General features: G+C 39.4%; 1 protein-coding gene across 2 annotated transcripts; it reads left to right on the top strand.

Annotated features, from left to right (window-relative positions):
* The first annotated feature begins 2,185 nt into the window (after window positions 1-2,185).
* Window positions 2,186-20,659, top strand: LOC146511536 (phosphatidate phosphatase LPIN2-like). Of its 2 annotated transcripts, none has more exons than XM_085172441.1 (20): window positions 2,186-2,314; window positions 9,836-10,036; window positions 11,384-11,479; window positions 11,575-11,873; window positions 11,961-12,077; window positions 12,226-12,349; window positions 12,449-12,923; window positions 13,522-13,621; window positions 13,763-13,950; window positions 14,548-14,641; window positions 14,735-14,804; window positions 14,886-14,969; window positions 15,249-15,328; window positions 15,841-15,997; window positions 16,594-16,742; window positions 17,715-17,801; window positions 17,887-18,039; window positions 18,518-18,632; window positions 18,758-18,861; window positions 18,966-20,659. In XM_085172441.1, the coding sequence occupies exons 2-20, from the start codon at window positions 9,845-9,847 to the stop codon at window positions 19,108-19,110; spliced, it is 2,829 nt and encodes a 942-aa protein (XP_085028567.1). In that variant the 5' UTR covers window positions 2,186-2,314; window positions 9,836-9,844; the 3' UTR covers window positions 19,111-20,659. The 2 variants fall into 2 exon arrangements, with proteins under 2 accessions (XP_085028567.1, XP_085028566.1); XM_085172440.1 differs by lacking the exon at window positions 2,186-2,314 and adding an exon at window positions 4,714-6,639.
* The last annotated feature ends 29 nt before the right edge of the window (window positions 20,660-20,688 follow it).

Here is a 20,688-nt window from a genome sequence, read left to right as displayed (position 1 = left end):
CTTTGTACTCCATATTGTACTCTTATGAATATACAGAGTGATGCAGGCTTTCCAGCTTAAAGAGGCGCCTCTCTAGTTTGTACGGACGAATAAAGCAAACATGAGAAATTCTTGTTGTGAAACAGAGCAGAAATGATCCAGATGAACAAGAGTAAAATTTGCAGAGGTCGATTAATGATGACAACGCAAACAGAACGACACTACTATAAATGTATGTTCTAAAAACTGGACTTTTACTGAGGTTGGAATTAACTTGGCTTATTTATTCAAATTTCCTTCGGGAAATGTAAAGCAGCTCTTTTACATAACAGACACATCAGTTCTGGAAATCCTTGTGTAAAAAGTGAAGTAAACTGCCTGGTGTTTTATGGGGAAGTGAAACTTGCCACTTCCTTTTCTCGAGCCAGTGGATGCTAGACTTAATTTGTTCCTCCTTAAAATTCATTTATAGAACAATGTGATGGCACAGGGCCATTGAAATGAGTCTTCACATTCAGTCCAACTTGTTTTGCTTGACATGTATCCTGCTGATGTGTCCTGGAGCAAATCTTTGCTCTGTTGTGACCTCTGACCCCAGAAAAATAAATCATGGAAAATTGATTTTCCTAACATTTGATCTTTGAAGTATCCACTGAAGAAGAAGTATTAACCTTTTGAAATTAAAATATAACCCGTATGACGGTGCAGATCATCTACACTGATTATGCCTTGTACATTTTGAAACTGTTTCATATGGATTGACTGTTGTTCTATTGAGTGCAGTGTCTCCAGAAATACTGTAGAAACCTCATAAAGTGGAGATTTGATTTTTATGCATCTTTATCCATAGCTTTCTCATTAAAAGATGTTTTTTTCTTTAAAATACCTTCAGAAGCTTACGTTCAGAAGACAGATTAAAACTTGAATATTCTTAATTAAGCTGCTTAACATAAAATTGAAGTTAATTTATGTTACCTCTATAGAGTACACAGCAATCTGAGGACATTATACTTCAATGCTGTGCTCTTGAGTTATTGTATTACTGGCTAATCCTATAGCAGCTAAGACAGGGGTAGGCAACTCCAGGCCTCAAGTACCGGTGTCCTGCAGGTTTTAGACATCACCCTTCTAAAACCTGCAGGTGTGTTGACCCTGTGTCAACACACCTGAATCAAATCATTAGTTTATTCCCAGGCCTCTGGAGAACTTCAAGACATGTTGAGGAGGTCATTTAGCCTTTAAATCAGCTGTGTTGGATCAAGGACACATCTAAAACCTGCAGGACACCGGCACTCGAGTCCTGGAGTTGCCTACCCCTGAGCTAAGGGATGGATCAAGGTAAAACGGTCCATTAACTTCACCAAAAAAGAAAGATTTAAGCCTGATTTTAAAAGCAGAGAGGCTCCCTGTGTCCCCAGCCAAAACTATAGTCTGCACATTTTCTATAACAAGATATCTAAAATATGGTGTTTCCAGGATTTTTTAATGGGGTAAAAAAGGTGGGAACTGAGAACAAGGTGGGAACAGTTTAAACAGAATTCGGTGTGGGTTGATTGTTTTGCAGAGTTGGAAGTTTGGACTTTTTTACTTAATTAAAGGTTCAAATACAAATGTCCTAAAGTAAACATGTTCATTATATAGAATGGCACTTTTCACTCATAAACATTACATTGGATTATCATTCTTAATTTATTGACGTGTATGTCACTTTAATGTTGCAGCTGTTGATCACTTTAATGGATAGATAGATCTACAATAATACAGTTATTACAATAATGCAAACATAGAAACACACAAATAAAGTACAAGTGCATTAAACCTGTACCTTTGTAAAATACTAGCTACATAACTGCTGGTCCTATCCATGACTTAACCCAATATTGTAGGGCATTGGAGATTGCCAGTCACATTTCAGGGGTGACCTGTGCCACCACATGCCCCTCTCTGGACACACCCCTGACCTAAAAGTCATATTCTGGGCTATTTTGACAAAATATGGTTGGGCAGCATAGGCCTATTCTGATACCAAATCTTAATTAAAAAGTATGTGACTTCATTTTGAATCCTTTTGATATTTCTCTAAAAAAAAAGTTGAGGCTGTGCACACCACATTTTAAGCAAACTCTCCATTTTACCTCTAAACCTCAAATAACGGACTTCGCTAATCACTAACTTAATCACCTGACCACCTGCGCTGAAATCACGTGCGGCCTCATGGTCACGTGGTGTGCTCCTTCTCCACTCAGCGGCGGTAAAGGCGGAGAGACTCGGCAAACTGCCGGCGGAGAGGCTGAGTGACTGTGTGTTTCCCTGCGGTGAGCCGGTACTCCAGCAGGTAGGATGATTTAACCGCTCTCTGTCCTCACTGCGCTCATTTAAGAGCTGGGGGAGAATTTAAAGAGGCACAACCTGAGTTCCCGAGTTTAAATATTGCCCCTCTGCGCTGCTGCGGAGTGGTTGAAGGAGACATTTAGCTTGCTTGTATGTAACTAATGAGTCCTGTTTGATTGTCGCTTGTGGACAGTTGATATATCGAGTAGAAGTCAGCCTGTGCAGGATAATGAAGGTTTGTGACGCTAACGCGTTTTGTTAAATTATAATAAGCGCCGGTTTTGTCAGGTTAAACCCGTCAGCTGTGTCCTTAAACGCCTCATAGGTTTCACTACAGAAATACTAAACTAAAGCTGGGTATTTAGAGAGCAGAATTTGAATGTAATCTACAGGTGCATGGAGCCTCCTGCTTGGAGTGACTAAATGTCAAACATAATCATTTACAGCTACTTAAATGTGGGAAATTACTACATTTAAAAAACAAACAAACTGTTAAAATTATTTTTTAATTGAAATAAAGCCTTATTGGAATTTTCAGCTTCAGAAAGTCAAGTGAAAAACACACATACAGTGTTGATATGTTTCTTTTATGAATAGGTGAAAGGTTTTAATGAAAACCGATCTTTAACACGACCTTGGTCAAAACAACACCTGGCTGACTCACAATCACGTTGGACAGTTGGATGTAGTGAGCAGTAGGAACGTGCCAAGACAGGGAAAGCTAGATTTGTCCTAATCTTGTAAACAGGATTAACACCTCTTTAAGTCCTGTCATCCCATACAGAGAGACAGGCCAGGATGAGTTCTGGATGTGTATCCGGCCATTTTTGTAATGCAACCAAAAAAGTAAAGCTTTTTGTTATATTATTGTGTTATATTTATATTGTGCCATAAATTACATCATATGAATACAAATTGAGTCCTGTGAATGAGGAAGACGCCCACACAAATGCTGACATTTGAGGCAAAAGCCTGTTGGTCTGCTGACTAATTTTCTGATGAGCTGTTTACCATCGTTACCAGTTAGTTTTTATTTAATTATTTTTGGATTTTTTGCTGAAAAAGTTCATCATTATATTATATTTTAATTGACATTTCTGATAATTGACTCATCATTTAGCATTTATGTTACCAAAGTATTTTATAGTGTTAGCTGTGTGTTTTTGACTCTTTTGGTGGACAAACATGTGTGGCAACGTGGACATTTTATTAATCAAAATGGGTAATCCCTTATTCCACACTGGGTTGTTTCCATATGTTTGATTTGGGGGATTTGTTTTTTTACACATCCTGACACTAGCGATTTATGTCTCATCTCAGAATGCAACCAGAGACCTTTTGCTTGTTAGGTTAATTTGTAAACCTCTACACTTGATTAATGGTATATTAAATTAAATTAAAGGTATATTTAAAAAAGGATAAAGAGATGAATAAATAATGAAAATAATTTAGTTCCAGCCCACCTGGAGGTGTCGATTTTTGTACTTGACATTATTCTTAGCATTTTCGCATGTTAAGACCTTTTTTTTTTTTTTTTTTTTAAATAAAATGTGTATACGTGATTAGTTGTCCTGAATAGTCTTTGTTGTTTTTAAATGTCTCCCACTGTCAGAACAGCAGAGGTGTAAAGATTGTGAAACTGTGACTGAAATTGTATTAATAAAAATATCAGAATGATGCTACTGTTTGCGGAAAGACTTCCTGCTAAGTTGAGGTTTTCTTACGTGACATGCGCACATGTGCTGTCTGCTCAAGAGCTGTCTGCCATATTGGATGAGATACGATCACTGGTTGCTAAGGAAATGCGTATTCCTCAACTGGTTGGCAGTGGTTACTGGAGGCGTCTGGCTGTTGCTTTGGTTGCTAGCAAATTGTTATGGTTATGTTTGTTTCTTTGTCTGCAAACACTCTCAAACAACTAGCCCAGTGGTAGCAAAATTTAGAAAAAGTACGACACAGATGAGAAATGGAGAAAGTTCCCCTAGTAGGCAAGTTGGTCACTTACATTAAACTATGACCACAGCAGTACGCTAGCGACCAAACCAATCACAAGGAGCTTTTTGGCCAACTTGTTGGGAAATACAGGTTTTTCCCTATCGACAGGTGGTTGGAAGGGGGTCACTAACCAGTCTATGGGCTTGCGTGACTGGAACGTTAGCATTTTCCAAGTGGCTGCCATCAACCTCTGGGGACCACGGTTAGGGAATACAATTTTTCCATCATGACCAGTGGTTGCAAGATGATTGCAGACCAGTCTAGGCCTGTGTGTTCCTTCACATATGATTTGGCACGTGCAGTGCTGCTCTCTGAAACCCATTCATTTCTATTACTTGCGCTGCACAATAGTGGTTTCTTGCTGCGCAGTGCCAGCGCGGCTTACTCAGGGATGTGTGGTCAAAGTCTAGAAGACGATGAAGAAAGCATGTGCGTATCCGAGTTTGGTGAACTTTTTGACACACATTTACATGCATAGATAGATAGATAGATATAATACAACGCAAACTCTTGTAGAGGATACAAAGTCAAAGAGAGACATGTTTTGAAATGACAAGGACCAGGTGTATCCAGTACACGTCGAGCGGCCGCAAAAAATGACGTACAAGCAGAGCGCAGCGGCCAGCGCAACACAAACTATATGTCCTTCGCTTTAGCTAGCGGTCAGCGCAGCACATGCCCTCTGCTCTCTCGCTCTTTCATGTCCGTAAACACTCTCCTGATGACTTTATGGACTCGGTCTCTAGTTTCACATCATAGTGAATAAAATGTTAAGTCCATATTAAAAATTATGTTTTGTTTTTGTTTTTTTTGGCTGTATCTGACAAGTTGTTGGGCAACAACTTATCAGTTACAAGCTGAAATGAGTGTACAGTTTCACATCCTCGTTCACCTCTTGCTTGCCACATCCAGTTTTAGAACATATGTGTATTCATAATTGCACTTTGTAGAACAATAGAGGATGTCCATCTTTTATGCTGTTGGTAGGTATGAAGCAAATCATGAGTTTGGGTAGTTTTTTAATCACCTCCTAGTGGAAAATAAGGCTTTTTTGTCCATATTGTTTTTGATTTGTATATTCTTGTTATGTTCTGGATGAATTCAGTTAATTTCAAGTCTGCACACTTTGGCCCCCCAGCTGTACAGAACATCATACCATTCTATCTTTAATGTGGGAACCTAGCAGCTAATCTACAGCCAAATTCTCTGGGGATATCAGCCAGTATTTTCAGACTTTAAGTGCAGCCTGGGGATATCTGGGCCAAGACTTAACTTTCTGTCTGCAGGGAGAAAGCTTAGAGAAAAACTAATAAAGAGCTACAGTATGGTGGCCAATAAAGTAAATTGACAGTTTACCTACATGCAACCAAAGCCTGTTTAAATTTCACTAGGCTTTTGTACTTTTAATACATACCAGAATAATGAAATGTCTTGCCCCATATCTACATTCTGCAAATTCACATGCACATATCTGTTTATAGAGCTTATGATGTGTGAGACAGAAGTGCTGTGGGAGTTGAACTCATTCTAAATTTGGTCATGTGCATTGCAGATAAAGCAGACGGTGGTCAACAGCACTCAACAGGGAGCTCTGATTGTTGTTTTTGTGTTCTCATCTAGACACTTCTGTTTTGAACACAACACGAGCGTTGCAGTTATCAGGGTACAGCTTGCTTTGGTTGACAGTAGGACAGGAAGTCACAGGATATTACAGGAACTCTGTGCACACAGTGTAATGCTGTTATCGTATCATTAAACACTGTGCAACATTCAGTAACCTTTGTGGTCTTCTCAGCACTGAACACCCAAGTTTGAGATACATTGCTGGTATTCTATATACATTCATGGTTTCCATAGAATGAGTAACGGCTATCTATGTCTTGTGCCAACAAATCAGATTTAGTTTGACCTACATGACCTACTTTTGCATTCTTAAATATGAAACATTTGGATGGTGATGTGCTCTGGCACCTGTTGTTCTGCATAGTTTTTCACATTTTATAGAGTAAATTATTATTCAAACCAAAATCCATTGGATCAAAGTGTTCCCTGAAGGTGTTTTGCACTGCTTGTAGACACATTTCAAGCACAGGTTGTCCGTGACTGGGGGCCTGGTGCTGGATTATGTAAGCGTTTTAGCTAAGGCCTGGGGTAATTTTTCCTCAGAGTGCATGTAGAAAGGTCAGAGGAGCTGTGCTGCATGGCACAAACCAGGAGCAGGCTGCTTGAGGAGGACAAGGGGGGTAAAGGAGGAGGGAGCACATGGAGTCCTCAGGAAGGACACCTGTAGAGCAGCGGGACCAGCGTCTGCACCTGAAGTCCCTCTGGACTCTAGTGAGTTGGGGTGCTGCTTTGACTTCTGTCTTACTGAATAGTATGAGCAAAGGTGGCCTTTTTCACCTTTGCTCTTTTTATAATAAGAATAAAGGTTGGTATTTGTGTTTTCGTGGTCATTTATTTAAGAAATGCAGGACAGAAACTGATGGATCTGTGAATGATACTGTTTTTAATTATTGGTCAGTCTGTATATTATTATTTCACCTGACTGTTGAGTCAGTGGAAAGGGAGAGTGAGGAAAATTTGTGTAAGACAACAGAAATGTTTTGAATTTTCATTGATAACGAGGAATATTAGAAGGTGAAATTAGATTCTATAGAAAAATTAGTTGATTAAGAAAAGTGATTAAGTTTTCCTTCCTTGCTTTTTCCAGCCACTGTGTGATCAGCTTCACAGTAGGTATCTTATCTACTGTGAATATATCTACTCTTGTAAACCTGCTCCAGTCCTTTAATCCTAACTTCATTTTACTTTCTGCTGCAATCACTAAACATCTTTACACTATCTTTAGGTTAGGTTTATGATACTGATGAAAAGGTCCTGATGTGCAGAATTAATGGCTGTAGATATGACTGGATCTCCAAAGGACCACATTTTGTGTATTCATCATTTTCAGCTATTATCAGCAGATTGTAGTTCGCTGAGTATGTTTTTGATCTAATGTCTAATCGCATTAGAGTTTAATTGGAACACTGGCTGCCGGTCTTAGAGGCTGAATGGTTTCAAAGTCCAAGCACCTGGTAAGCAGCTCGCATCTAGTCTCTTAATTGTTGTCCCAAACACAACACAATAACACATTTTTTTAATTTATTTTTTTACCATTTAGGCCACACAAATATGAGAACTCATTATCTGCATGTCATGTTTCCTGTTGCAAACCCATACATTAAAGCACCTGAACTCACATTAAACCACAGTAATTGTAGGTGCTGAGCAACATGAGAACATATAATGACAATTGTACGACTTCGACTTACGTCCTGAAGGGATGAAATAAGGTTCAGTAAATACAAATTTGAGCTCTGAAAACATGGCCTTTGTTTGCTGAGGTGTTAGGAACGTACATGAGAAAAGCAGGAAACCCCAAAACTGCATTAGCCGGAGTAATGATGTAATGTAACCTGGAAGTGTAATGTGATAGCTTGTGTATGAGGGACGCATGAGACAGTTCTGATAAATGTAACCACAACTGATTTTTGTCAGTGATCTGAGTCAATAACATTGTCGTAGTGTTGTGTTGTTGTGTAAGAAGTTTCTTTTATTCATTGTTTACTCAATCTAGATTTAAAACTTACACACCGCTTAAAATGTTTAAATCAAAGGCATTAACCCTATTTTACAGTAAATGCAATAAAATAAAATTAGTGTTGAAATCACTGCAAATTATTTAAGTTAGAAATATCCTTAAAATGCATTTCGTGGGTTTTTCTGAAGTGACTGTTCTGATTATAAACAGCATAGGCCAGAGTTCACCTTCAAACCTTTTAACCTAATCCACTTGGGTGTGAACTCTCTTTGTCCATCTACACATCATGTTTTAGCTACGATGAGTCCATAAATTGTCAATTTTATGCTTTTATTTTAAACTTTTAAACCGTCACAGTACAAGAATTGTGTACTGCAGTGGTGGTAAGTTGCAGTTCTTACTTAGTTGTAATATATCCGACTGTCCACAGTACAGAGTCCTATTACACTGACTGACTTATGCTTTATTATGCAAGCTAATACAGGGGTTGTGTTCATGGAAGACCTCGACTGAGAAATATCTTATTACATTTGGATTCAGGGATAATGTTGTTGTATGAATACCAGTAGAAAAGGGTTATGTGTTAACAGTTTACAGTTGACACAGTTTGGACTCGTGCTGCACTGGCTCTGTATTGGTTATCTTTCAGGACCAGTAGATAGAAAACCATCAGGTCACAAATCAAATTCATCTAATGCAAAAAGGTTTTGCCTCATCTGGCTGTCTCTCCAGCCACAGCAAATGATATTGAATCGTCAGCCGGATGGACTAATATGTCAATGATCTTTGGGTTGTGTTTCAAATTAGATTCCCCAAACTTTACCAGCTCATGAGTACCACCTTTTCACATCTTATTATTATTGTTATTCTCTTTCAGAGGTCTTTATTGTAAGGGACGCGTTGTAGTGTCTGTTCGACTATTCTTTGAGATTCATAGCACAAAATTAAAACAAAGAACAAAAAAGAATGATTTTACTTTGCTTAGCTTTTAGTCAGCAGACATGAATGACCTGAAACATTCAGAGAAGATTAATAATATGGCTGTTAATGACATGTCATTATAGCATTGATAAACTCTGGTAGAAATAAAAATGACTGCTTAACCACTGAGTCAAAATACCAGAAATGTTTTTCTAAAGTGATCTGTGACTAATATAAAATGCATTCCTCATGTCCCCTTCAACAATAAAAGGTGATGAAGCAGACATGAGGATTTAAAGATGAGAGAATAATATAATTATATGTATTTAAGGCTTCAGTGCTGGTGATGATTATAGTGAGTAGTGATGTGCATAAAAAGTACAGAAATGTTAGTAAAAATGAAAAAGTAAAAATACAATTGTGCTACCAGTGTGTAACAATGCACTTTATTGTCATTGTAGCATTTTTTTGAATTCTTAATTAACCTAAATTTGAGGTTTTATCACTCCTTTTTCCTCTAACAGACAAAGTCAGGCTGACATGTCAGACAGGTTTCGCTCGTTTATGTAAAACTGTACATAAAACCATCACAGATTTATTGCCAGCTGTACAAACTGTACAAAGGTCTTTTCTAACCGCTAAGGATTGTCATGTTAACACTCAAACTGGTTACAGAGAGAAAAACTAGATGACCCAAGTTGGGTCCCATTGATTGTAACTTCTGCTTCTTGTGGACACAGAAGCACTTTCAGAAACGTGCTCTCAGCAGCCTCTGTGCTGTATCTGAGGCACTGATTAAGTCTCAATCGCCTAGGACTCTTTAAGAAAATGGGACAGAGCCACTGTGTTTAGGGACTGGCATGCATTTCCTTTGCAGGCTATTCTGAACAACAGGGGCCTCACGACAGGAACCCTGTCCTAGAAAGACACAAAAATGACCTCGTGATTTTATTCTGCTGTTAATCCAGACAATATAAGGGGTTGGAAGGTAAAGTTTAAATTAACGAAAGCTATTTTTGCTGACAGGTGAACACCATGAACTATGTGGGGCAGCTGGCAGGCCAGGTGCTGGTGACAGTAAAGGAGCTCTATAAAGGGATCAATCAGGCCACTCTCTCAGGCTGCATTGACGTGATTGTGGTCCGACAGCCCGATGGGACGTTCCAGTGCTCTCCTTTCCACGTCCGCTTTGGAAAACTGGGGGTGCTGCGCTCCAGGGAGAAAGTGGTGAGTGTCTGCTTTAAGTAGAAGTGCACAGGTGTAAAAATCTGCAAATGTGTGCGGTGAATTTAAATGAAAGCGTGCTTGCTCTGCTCTGAAGGAAATGTTTGAACCTAAACATTTCAGTATCCTGGAGCAGATTTTAAAATAAATGTAAAACATGTCTGTTTAAATGTTAACAAAAACGACCATAGAAATGTTTTTAGATAGATCATAATGGCTAATTTTATATTATGTGGGGTGTCCAAGGTTGCACAATGAACCTGTGTGTTATCAAGAAGCTGCACAATAGATTTTCTGTTCATCTGACTGCTCTTTGCCTCTCTCTTTCCATCTCAACCACATTATCATCCAATCCACTCTCTGCTTCTAACAAGAGCACACTGCACTCTCTCTATTTATAGCCTCTGTATAGTGGGTAACTGAGGATGGAGACAGAATACATAGACTAAAGCTCAATTCAGCTTCTTATTCCCAGCTGATAGAGCTTTATCCTCTTCAAAAACCTTGTCTTACATATAGAATAAGCCCGTCTGTTGTAGACTTGCAGGAAAGACTGACAGGAACAGGAAGTAGTCTGTGGTTGACTGAAGATGTTTTCACTTACTCTGTAAATCACAGAGAGGTTTAAAACATTTCTTACTACAAACCAAGCAGGAAAAAATAGAACACAGGTGTTAAATGCACCTTGTGACAATTTAAAAGTGCTTGGAGTCACTTAATTAGCACAGCTGAGTTTAAAGTAGAAGAGAATTATGAAAAACATTTTTTAATGGTTTAAAGAACATGTTATTTCCAGTATTGTAGCAGATCAATGGAAAATTAAAAAATGAAAACCTTTATTTGAGTCCCTGGGTTCCTTCTGGAATTCCATGCATTTATGTTTATGAGATCATCAGTGCCTCTGCTGATTCCCTGCACTGAGCACCAATACTTGAAGATGGCTTAAAAATGGAGGCCAGTAATCACTAAAATCAGCAGATGACTGGATCCCAGGAAAACACAGCTAACATTAAGATTAGCAGGAGAAACAATGTTATTTTTTCTTTAGTCTGACCAAGTTTTGGTGAATGCGTGAAACAGAGCACTTACTGTACTTCACTGAACACACTTGGGTGTTAATACCAATAATTTGGGGGATTTAATGCTGAGAGCCTTTAAGGCTTGTTTGTTTTAAATAATGGGCAGAAGTCATGGCGAGTAGTTTTCTCTGTGGCTTAACTCTAAAGCTTCTGTGACGACATACATATTGTGCTTTTCTGTTAAGCCTCATTAGGGTTTGGTAAAAAAAAATCTGAGGCCATCTGAGGAGAACAAAGTTTAAGCATCTTTTGAAATGTTGTTTGACTGCAGATTGATATAGAGATCAATGGAGAACCTGTGGAGCTACACATGAAGCTTGGAGACAATGGAGAGGCCTTCTTTGTCCAAGAGACGGAGCAGAATAATGTGAGTTTTACCCACTTAATATGAAAAAATTGAGCTGAATTATCTATCGTTGTTCTTTTTTTGTACATGTATTTATTTATTTTTCTCTGAAACAGGAGATTGTTCCAGCCCATTTGGTGACCTCACCTATCCCCACAGAAGAGCCTCTGTTCAGGAGCAGAGAATCCAGATGTGGGGGAACAACAGCAGAGACCAGCCAGCCCCTCAGTCTGGAAGAGCCCGTCTCTGTAAACCTCCACCCCTGCTCCAATTCAGCTGGTAAAAAGAAGAAGAGACGCAGAAGAAAGCACAAAGCTGAGCCACGTAAGGAGGAGCAAACAACGGCATCTGCAGCCGGGGAGCTGGAGCTGTGTGATCTCAGTTCAGATGAAGAGCAAAATGCACACAGTGGACGGTGAGGAGACATGTTTACTCTGAAAATTGAAATTTGACCTGTTCTTCAATGTAACTGAATTATTAATTTGTTGTTTCCTGTCATCAGAGCATCTTCACTGTCTGCAATGAAGGACAATATGGACCACAGACAGCATTCCCCACTCACCGCCCTTGAATGGGACAGCTACCCATTCTCTGATGGCGACTGGTCGCCCTGCACTACGTATGGCCTTTTCTGTTTCGTCCATTCAGATGTTTACAGAGTTCCTACAAGCAGAAAGATCAAACACTTACACATTTAAATCAGACTGGGCTGAATAAAACAAATTACTCCTACAGCATCATAAGAGCTTTTATTTTTCTTATATCAGGGAGGTGCCTGAGCCCATGTCACCGAAGAGTGACTCGGAGCTGATGGTGAAGCCGTCAGAGAGCATGCTCAGGGCTGAGTCGCACATGCAGTGGACCTGGGGGGAATTTCCAGAATCTACCAGGGTAAGAGTCTAAAACTTGGACTAGTGCTAGTTCATATCATTCAGTTATATATATCTAGAGAGTTGCTGAAAAATTCTAAAAGCTATTTATTGTGTTCAGGTCAACAAAAAGGAAAAATGGGAGCCAAAGACTTTGACCATCACTCCCTCAGAGAACACACACTTCAGGGTTATTTTGAGCTCTGAAGCCATGGAGGAAGAATCCAGAGGAGGACGGGGAACAACAGATCCCGTTTGCAGTATCGTAAAACCTGAGCCCCGAACCATCAAACCTGATGAATGTAGCTGCAAAGCGCAGCCCCCTGCTGCTTCATCACATGGTACAAACAATACAGAACCCAAGCCAGACCTTTCAAGTTTGATATCGAGCAGCTTTACACCAGAGCCCTGCTCAAGCAATGCTGACCTCAGTGCAAAAAATGCAAGCAAGGCCAGGTGGACATCTTCACCTCCCACCCGCCAGGACAGCAGCTCGACTGCCAGCGGAGGTAGTAACCAGACCGGAGACTCTGCAGCTGTTTGTCCTGACCCAAGTGCCAATTCAAAAGCCACCGACTCACCCATCAAGAGAAGGGGTAACACTTTTACCTTAATCTGAAAATGCCATATATACTAAAGGAATTTGTTTAAACCTACAGATTTAATATAGAAAAGTTTAAACAAATCATTAGCAGGAGAAAGAGTTCCTGCAATTTCTGATGCAGAAGCATGTCTTCTTAGAAGTGTAGGAGAATTGTTTAGATGAGGAGGGAGGCTTTGAATCTTTCATTTCATTTTATTACAGAGAGAGGTCCTCCCTTACTTGGTCCCCCCTGGCACAGTATAATATTAATGACAAGGATAAGAAAAGACTACAAAAAGAGACCCAGCAGTTCCCCGTTTTTGACAGAAGAGCTACTAATAAACTGTTAAATCGGTCCCTGAAAATGTAAAGCAAATATCATAAGAAACAATCCATAAAAATAAGTCCAAGATGAGAAAAAAGTTGAGAATTTTTCAGAGACACTCTTTCTGACTTGAACCCATTCAGAGTATGTGAATGCTGACAGGAAGGATGTGGTTTCTGTTCCGGCCTGAGTTCATACTCTGTCTGGGGCTGCATTTTGTACGCAGAAGTGAAAAAAAAAGTCAGCAATTTCAAAGAAGTCAACCCTTTGTTTTCATTTCACAAAGTCGTGAGGAAGAGGAGCCAACATCAGGGACCAGAAGATATTTACCTGGAAGACCTCACCGCACTCGAGCCTGACGTTGCTGCCCGGTACTTCCCAAAAAGGTACATACCTGGAAACCCTTTCAGCTACCCTGTTCTGTCCTGCACCCTTAGACATGGTGAAATAAACACTATATACTTTTGAAACACAAATATGAAAACTACTTTCTGATTTTAGTGTCTAAACCTGCACTCTTGTTTCAGTGAGTCAGAACAGGTCAATAAACACTGGGTGGAGACAGGACGACGCTCTGGATCCCAGTCACCCCAGTCAGTGGGGAGTGCAGCAGCAGACAGTGGCACTGAGTGTCTGTCGGACTCTGCTGGAGACCTGCCTGATGTCACACTGTCACTGTGTGGAGGCGTTGGTGAGAACTCGGAGATCTCTAAAGGTAGCTGTAGCTTTCCCTCCCTGGAAGTCTGATTCTGACACCTTGTGCCCTCTGGATTACATGCTGGATCTCTGCCAGTGTGTCATTTTCACTTTGGGGAGGTTGAAGGCAGGCAAATCTGGTGTCTAGGGCAGGCCAGCACCCAATGACATGCACCGTCACTCTAAATGTTGTCAAGATGTTACAGTAGAACTCCTTTAGCAGGAATAACAGTCTCACCCTGAAGGACAAAGTCATTGTACGCAGCCGTGAATGTCGAAAAACAGCGAGCATGCTCCTGGTCGCACCTGTTACCTGTTGACCTGCCTTTAGCCTCTTGAGCTGAAAATTGAAAGTATACAGCCAAGGACACATGTTTAACACAGAAGTTTATGTTTGAGGTCTGTTTGAGGAAAATGCAGATATGCAAAAGGTCACACTTTGTAATTTTCCATATCAGTTATTAAACTTGTGCGAAACAAATAAAGCTTTGAATTATTTTGAAAAGAAAACCAGGGTATATATGTTTTTACTAACAGCTCCTCTGCAATATTAGTTTGCAGTATGGGTTGGCATCTTTATTTTTATTGTGGCTCATGATGATCTTTTTTCTTCCAGAAAAATTCATGGAGCACATCATAACCTACAATGACTTTGCAGAGAATCCAGCAATTATTGATAATCCTAATTTGGTGGTCAGAATTGCAAACAGGTCAGTCTTCCTGCAACCCAACAGGTGCACTGTTTCATCAATGTTTTTTATAATCTTTGGAACATCTAGGCGTTATACCTCCTCATATTTCAGGTATTATAACTGGACACTGGCAGCTCCATTGATACTCAGTATGCAAGCTTTCCAGAAGAACCTGCCAAAGGTATCTTTTAGTGCAAAGTCTTAAGATTTAGCTGCTTACATCTGCACACTTATACATATGCTTCTGTTGTTTGACTGACAGGCTACAGAGGAGGCCTGGGTGAAGGAGAAAATGCCCAAAAAGTCGGGACGCTGGTGGTTCTGGAGAAAGAGCAGCGTGAAGCAGGTGTGTTTCTATGAAATTAATAACTTCTTACTTTATACGTGACACTCCTATTTTCGAGTGTAGCGGGCGGTAATCAGTAACTTTGAATTGTAAATGACTTGAGTCAGATGAGAAACAGGTTACCTAAATGCATCAGTAACCATTACATCACTCACTGCTTTGCATCATTATGTAAAGACTCTTCACTCCCTTATGAAACAAACTTTTACTGCACATTGTTTTTTGTATCTCTATATTTCCAATAAGATAGATTTAACAACATTTCTTCCTCTTTTTTAGTTATCATCAGAGACCAAGTTAGAGAGACAGGAGTCTCTGACCACAGAGAGCCCTTCCCTCCACCAGGCCCCAGAAACACAGTGAGTCAGCAACAAAGCTCTGGCTTCCTCACAACACTAGAGTCACACATCAGGACAAGCAGTGTTGGGTAAACATGTCCCACAGAGGGTGGATTAGCATATTAGTCAGCATGCAGTGCTGTCATTACATAACTCTAAATCAGTACAAGTCCAGGAACCAAACAAAAAACAGGTTGAACATTAGTTTGAACTAGCAGATTCTATCTTTAACTATTGTAGAAATCATTGAAAGTGCTTTCAGTTTCAGTGTAAACTGTGTCAAGGGCAAATGAATACTTTAAGTAAATGAATTAGCAGGTCTGCTGCCCTCTTTTGACTATAAATGATGGTGCAAGGTGGAGTTTCGTTCCCTAAAAGATATTTGATATAGCATAAATCTGTCACTGAATTGTCCTGCTGTTGTGCCTATTTTGACAGAGCTTCACAATGACTTAACTCTTTTCTGGGCCAAGGCCCATTTTCTCTACTCTTGACACCATTTGCTGGTCTTCAGACTGTACTCTCCTCTACAGGCAGAAAGCTTCAGAGTGGTCCAGCGATGATGAGACTAAAGAGCTGAATGCTGCGGCTCCTGCTTTAACACCTACTGAGCGCGTGCAGACGGAAAATCAAGCACCACAACCATGTCACTCTTACAAGAAATCCCTCCGCCTTTCGTCTGATCAGATAGTAAGACCTCACACCACTGAGTGATTAACTGGGAAAAACTACAAGCAGACTCATTTGAGTTGTTTAATTTCTGTTTCTGTGAAGTGCAGAGAAAAGCCCTAGATTAGATATTTTATTTATTTTGTTTACAAAACATCCCATCATTGACTCAATACAGCCTTGAGCTACAGAACAGAGTTTTCTATGTTTGTGCAAACTGTAGTAAAATCTTACCAAGATGATTTGTAAAATGTTAGAACACAAGCACAGGCATTCATGCAGAAAGTGACAGAGATGGCACACACATATATAAACATGCTGATAATTGAGAATGTGGACAATAAGGGGGGGGGTCTGAAAGATTACTGCCGTCATGGTTATTACTAAATTACATTTAAGTTTATGGTCTCTATTAGGTAAATGAAATGCTAAGATTTAGTGGCCACAATAGCAGGATGTTACATGAACAAATATGTATTATATCCAGCATTCTTATCAAGCTCAGTATGTTACTCATGTAGTGGAAGGTATCTTATATTGCAAGTAATACTTCACTTTCACACTTTTTGGTGCAGTATTTGTGTTTAAAAGAAAAGTTTAATCATTGTCTCTTACAGGCCAGCCTTAAGTTAAGAGAGGGGCCAAATGATATGACCTTTAGCATAACCACTCAGTACCAGGGAACGTGTCGCTGTGCAGGGACCATCTACCTGTGGAACTGGGACGACAAGGTCATCATTTCTGACATCGATGGGACCATCACCAAGTATGGGGAATAAGTATACTTAAATAAATACTTTGTATTGTCTTTATTTCATGAGATTTCAGTGTGTTTTGAGTCTTCTATGCTTTACGGCATATAGTAGAGTGCACAGGGCAAAATATTTATCAGCAACAGCACGCTAAGAGGGTACTAATTTGCCTTTCTGCACAGTCAGAACTGCAGTTTCACTGCTTAGACTTTAGAGGTCAATAGACAAGCCTCCATGTGGAGTTCACATTGCTAAGCACAAACCTTGTCACTTGGACCAGTAAAAGATACGGAGGCAAGAGTTCTGTTTATTTGGTGCTATAGATGCATAAATGCTAAAAACAGGCCATTTTAGCCCATTATGAGGTGGTTGCTATGCATCAGGATGACACCATTATATATGATATAGATGAGAACCTCCAGGGGCCAAAGATGTACCTGTGTGCCAAGTTTGGTTCTCAATGTCTTGGAGGAGTTTGTGGACAAACAGATTTTGTGTATCATTGTAGTATTTAAACACTTTCCTAACATGCTTGTCTCAATCTCTAGTGTAATATCTAAATAAAGAATTTAATTTAGTGCCAGTTAGTGTAAAATAGATGATAAAATTGTGTTTTCTTTACCTATTTACCTTGTTATTGATCAATCGCTACTCTCTCAGGGTGCAGTGTCCTCATCAGGCTCACTACAGTTTTGTGACTTGTGGTGTTTTAAATACAGTCTGAAGTAATAAGCACTATTTTAACCAATTTTAAAGGTGAATATGCCCTCTGACCTTTTATGTCTCATTTTAATTAATCACAGATGTTTTACTTGTATTGACATTTTAATTTTTTATACTTGAGTGTACAGGTTGGAGTGTTATGATGGTAAACTTCTCTAATTTGTTTTGTTTGATAATACGCAGCATTCAGTCATCAAATATGGATCTCTCAGTATCATTTTTATGCTCCGCTCTGTTAGTATTTAAATCTACTTTCCCCACAGATCAGATGTGTTTGGTCAGATTCTACCTCAGCTTGGTAAAGACTGGACCCACCAGGGAATTGCTAAGCTTTACCACTCAGTGCATGAGTAAGAAACAGTAACAGTTTCCATGACTACACTCTGTTAGGCCATAAAGACGTCAACAAGTAACATGAACATCTTTCCACTGAAGGAATGGCTACAAGTTCCTGTACTGCTCGGCTCGAGCCATCGGCATGGCTGACATGACTCGAGGGTATTTGCACTGGGTGAACGACAGAGGGACTCTGCTGCCTCAGGGACCCCTCCTCCTCTCCCCAAGCAGCCTCTTCTCAGCCTTCCACAGGTAAGAAAATAAAACCTTCCTTTTCTTATGTACTGCTTGTTCCAGTCAACAGCGCTATTTGAATAGCTTAGAATGAATACATGATTTAAGATGCACAAATAAATGTTTGTGCTTCCCAAGAGAATTACAGTGACTATAAAACAGAATTATAGAGGAAGCCTTTTATCACAATGCAAATTACAATCATTTTACTTTTTCTTTTATGAAATGTTATTTTAGCTCCAGTCACACGTTCTCACACTGTGGAGCAGCTGATGACCAGAAACTTTAAAAAACAAAACTTGCAAATATTATCTTTAGCCTGCATCATTAAAATGAAAAGTTTAACTCCTGTTGGTGTCGTGCATTGTGGCTGCTCATTAGATGATTCAGTCATTCAGTGAGTTTGAAAGTCATGAAAAATGAGCTCAGTTAAAAGAAGGACACTCCAGCAGCAGAAGGACTGAGGTTAATTCTTTAATTCTTTCTTTCTTGTTAGAGAAATCATTGAAAAGAAGCCTGAGAAGTTCAAAATCGAATGCCTCACAGACATCAAGAACTTGTTCTTCCCAAACACACACCCCTTCTATGCTGCCTTTGGAAACAGAGAAAGCGTGAGTTTCTCAATTTTGTCCCTGTGCTGTTAGTACTTTTGAGGTTTTTCTCTTTGAGATCTGACTGAATTCTTATGATAAATGAATGAAATTATACTTTTTCTCATTTTTCTTTTGTATACAAGGATGTGTTTGCCTATAAGAGGGTGGGCGTTCCTGCGTGCCGAATATTCACAGTGAATCCCAAGGGGGAGCTGATCCTCGAACAAGCTAAAGGCAATAAAACATCGTAAGTAGGCGACCCATCCCTGGAGTTTGTGTTTGTGTCTGCCAGCTGTTTCTCTCAGACAGACAGTCATTGTTTTTCACTGCTGCTGTTTTGTTTTTTGGCAGATACAGCCGGTTGAGTGAGCTGGTGGAACATGTTTTCCCTCTGCGGAGTACACAACACAACGCCACCTTCAGCTGCCCAGAGTTCAGCTCCTTCTCTTACTGGAGAGAGCCCATTGCTGAGGTGTGCCTCGAGGAGCTGCTTTAACTTGGACTACCAGACCCCCGAACACTTTAACTCTGATTATTTTGTTGACTCTGCAAAGGCTTAATGCCAGTTACGTTCACATGTGCGAGAGCTTTGTAGAGCACTAAGACAGTTTGGAGTATTGATTCACTGCATATTGCAAATATATTTCCTTCATGCGCCTCATTATTTAAACTTCACAGAAAAGAACTTTATCTGAAGGCTTTTGCAGAAGTTTCTTAAGGACTTGTATAGACAGTGGAGCTATAACAGTTGGTGTGATCAGGTTGTCCGACATACGAAGCGTGATCACAAAGTCCTGCGACTTCATGCACAATTTTAAAAAAACTATACCTCATCTAAATTTGGACAATTTCCCATTCAAGGTCGTCTCCTTGTGCACCTCTGGTCTACTTCCAGCACTGCTGCCATTTTATTTCACACTTTTTTTGACTATTTACACTTTTGTGTTTTACAAGTTTAACCAAAACCTTTGGTGTTGATGGTCGTCAGTGGTGTAAGAGCTCAGTCTCTGGGTACGAGACTTTTTTTCCACGTTGTTATTGTATTTTGCACCTTGATTTTCTTTCCTCGGGATCAGACAGTCACTGTGGACTGTGAAGCACCGTTGTGTGCTGGCACGCAGCAGATTTTAGCTAAACCAACACAACCGATTCTGACCACATTGCATGTTTTTCCTGAGAATGAAAATTTTACGTTAAAGATTGCGTTTTTTTGACAAACTGGAGCACATTTAGGGCACATTGAAGGCACACAATTACAAATGAAAAGGACAACAGAATGTTGTGAAACCATCAGCAATGCTAGAAGTACTTTAGCAAACCCAAGAAGACTACATGTGAAGGGAAATCACAAATGTAAACTGGGTATGATTTGAATATTTTGTACGAGTGAGTCATGGAGTTATATTTGCAAATTTAGTGGTGTTTGCAGAACGGCTGTGTAAGCATCCTTTTGCCGCCTTATTTTGTTTATAACGATCTTATTTAATGTGTAGTTTTAAAAAGCTGAAGGATTTTGCATTAATATGCTAAGAAGGAAATTGTGAAATGATTTGCTTGGGTTTAACTGTATTACTGTAATTTAAAAAATGCTGCTACTAGAAAATCATTTTATTATTTTCACTTCATTTTTCATGTTTTACTGATGTTTTGGCAGACGTTACTGTCAGTAAAATTTATTGCACTCTTTCTATGAAAGTAATACACTTTGTGTGAAGAGAACACAGTATTTTTATTTTTTTTTTAGTTTTATTAAGGTAATTTTCTCTTGAGAGTAAGGAAAGTTTCTGCTGCTTTGAGTTCTTTTCTGTAGATTGCTGTGATTACTTTGTGTGGATTTGTGTTGATGTAACAGTGCGAGCACAAAGAATGACCAGATTTCTGATAAATACATGATACAAAAGCAGAAATGTAATTTTTTTTTAAGGTGTCAAAATGCAGATTTGCTGTACATAAACTAATGCATAGTAGTATATTTAAAGTATGTATCTGACTGAAACAGTTAAAACATGTTGGATGATGCATTAATAAAAGAGACTTTATTTAAAGGATGATCGAGACTTATTTTATACATTTA

The sequence above is a fragment of the Neolamprologus multifasciatus genome, chromosome 9 (genome assembly GCF_963576455.1).
Source record: "Neolamprologus multifasciatus chromosome 9, fNeoMul1.2, whole genome shotgun sequence".
In the NCBI taxonomy this organism is placed as follows: Eukaryota; Metazoa; Chordata; class Actinopteri; order Cichliformes; family Cichlidae; genus Neolamprologus; species Neolamprologus multifasciatus.
This window is presented reverse-complemented; position numbering and strand designations above follow the sequence as displayed.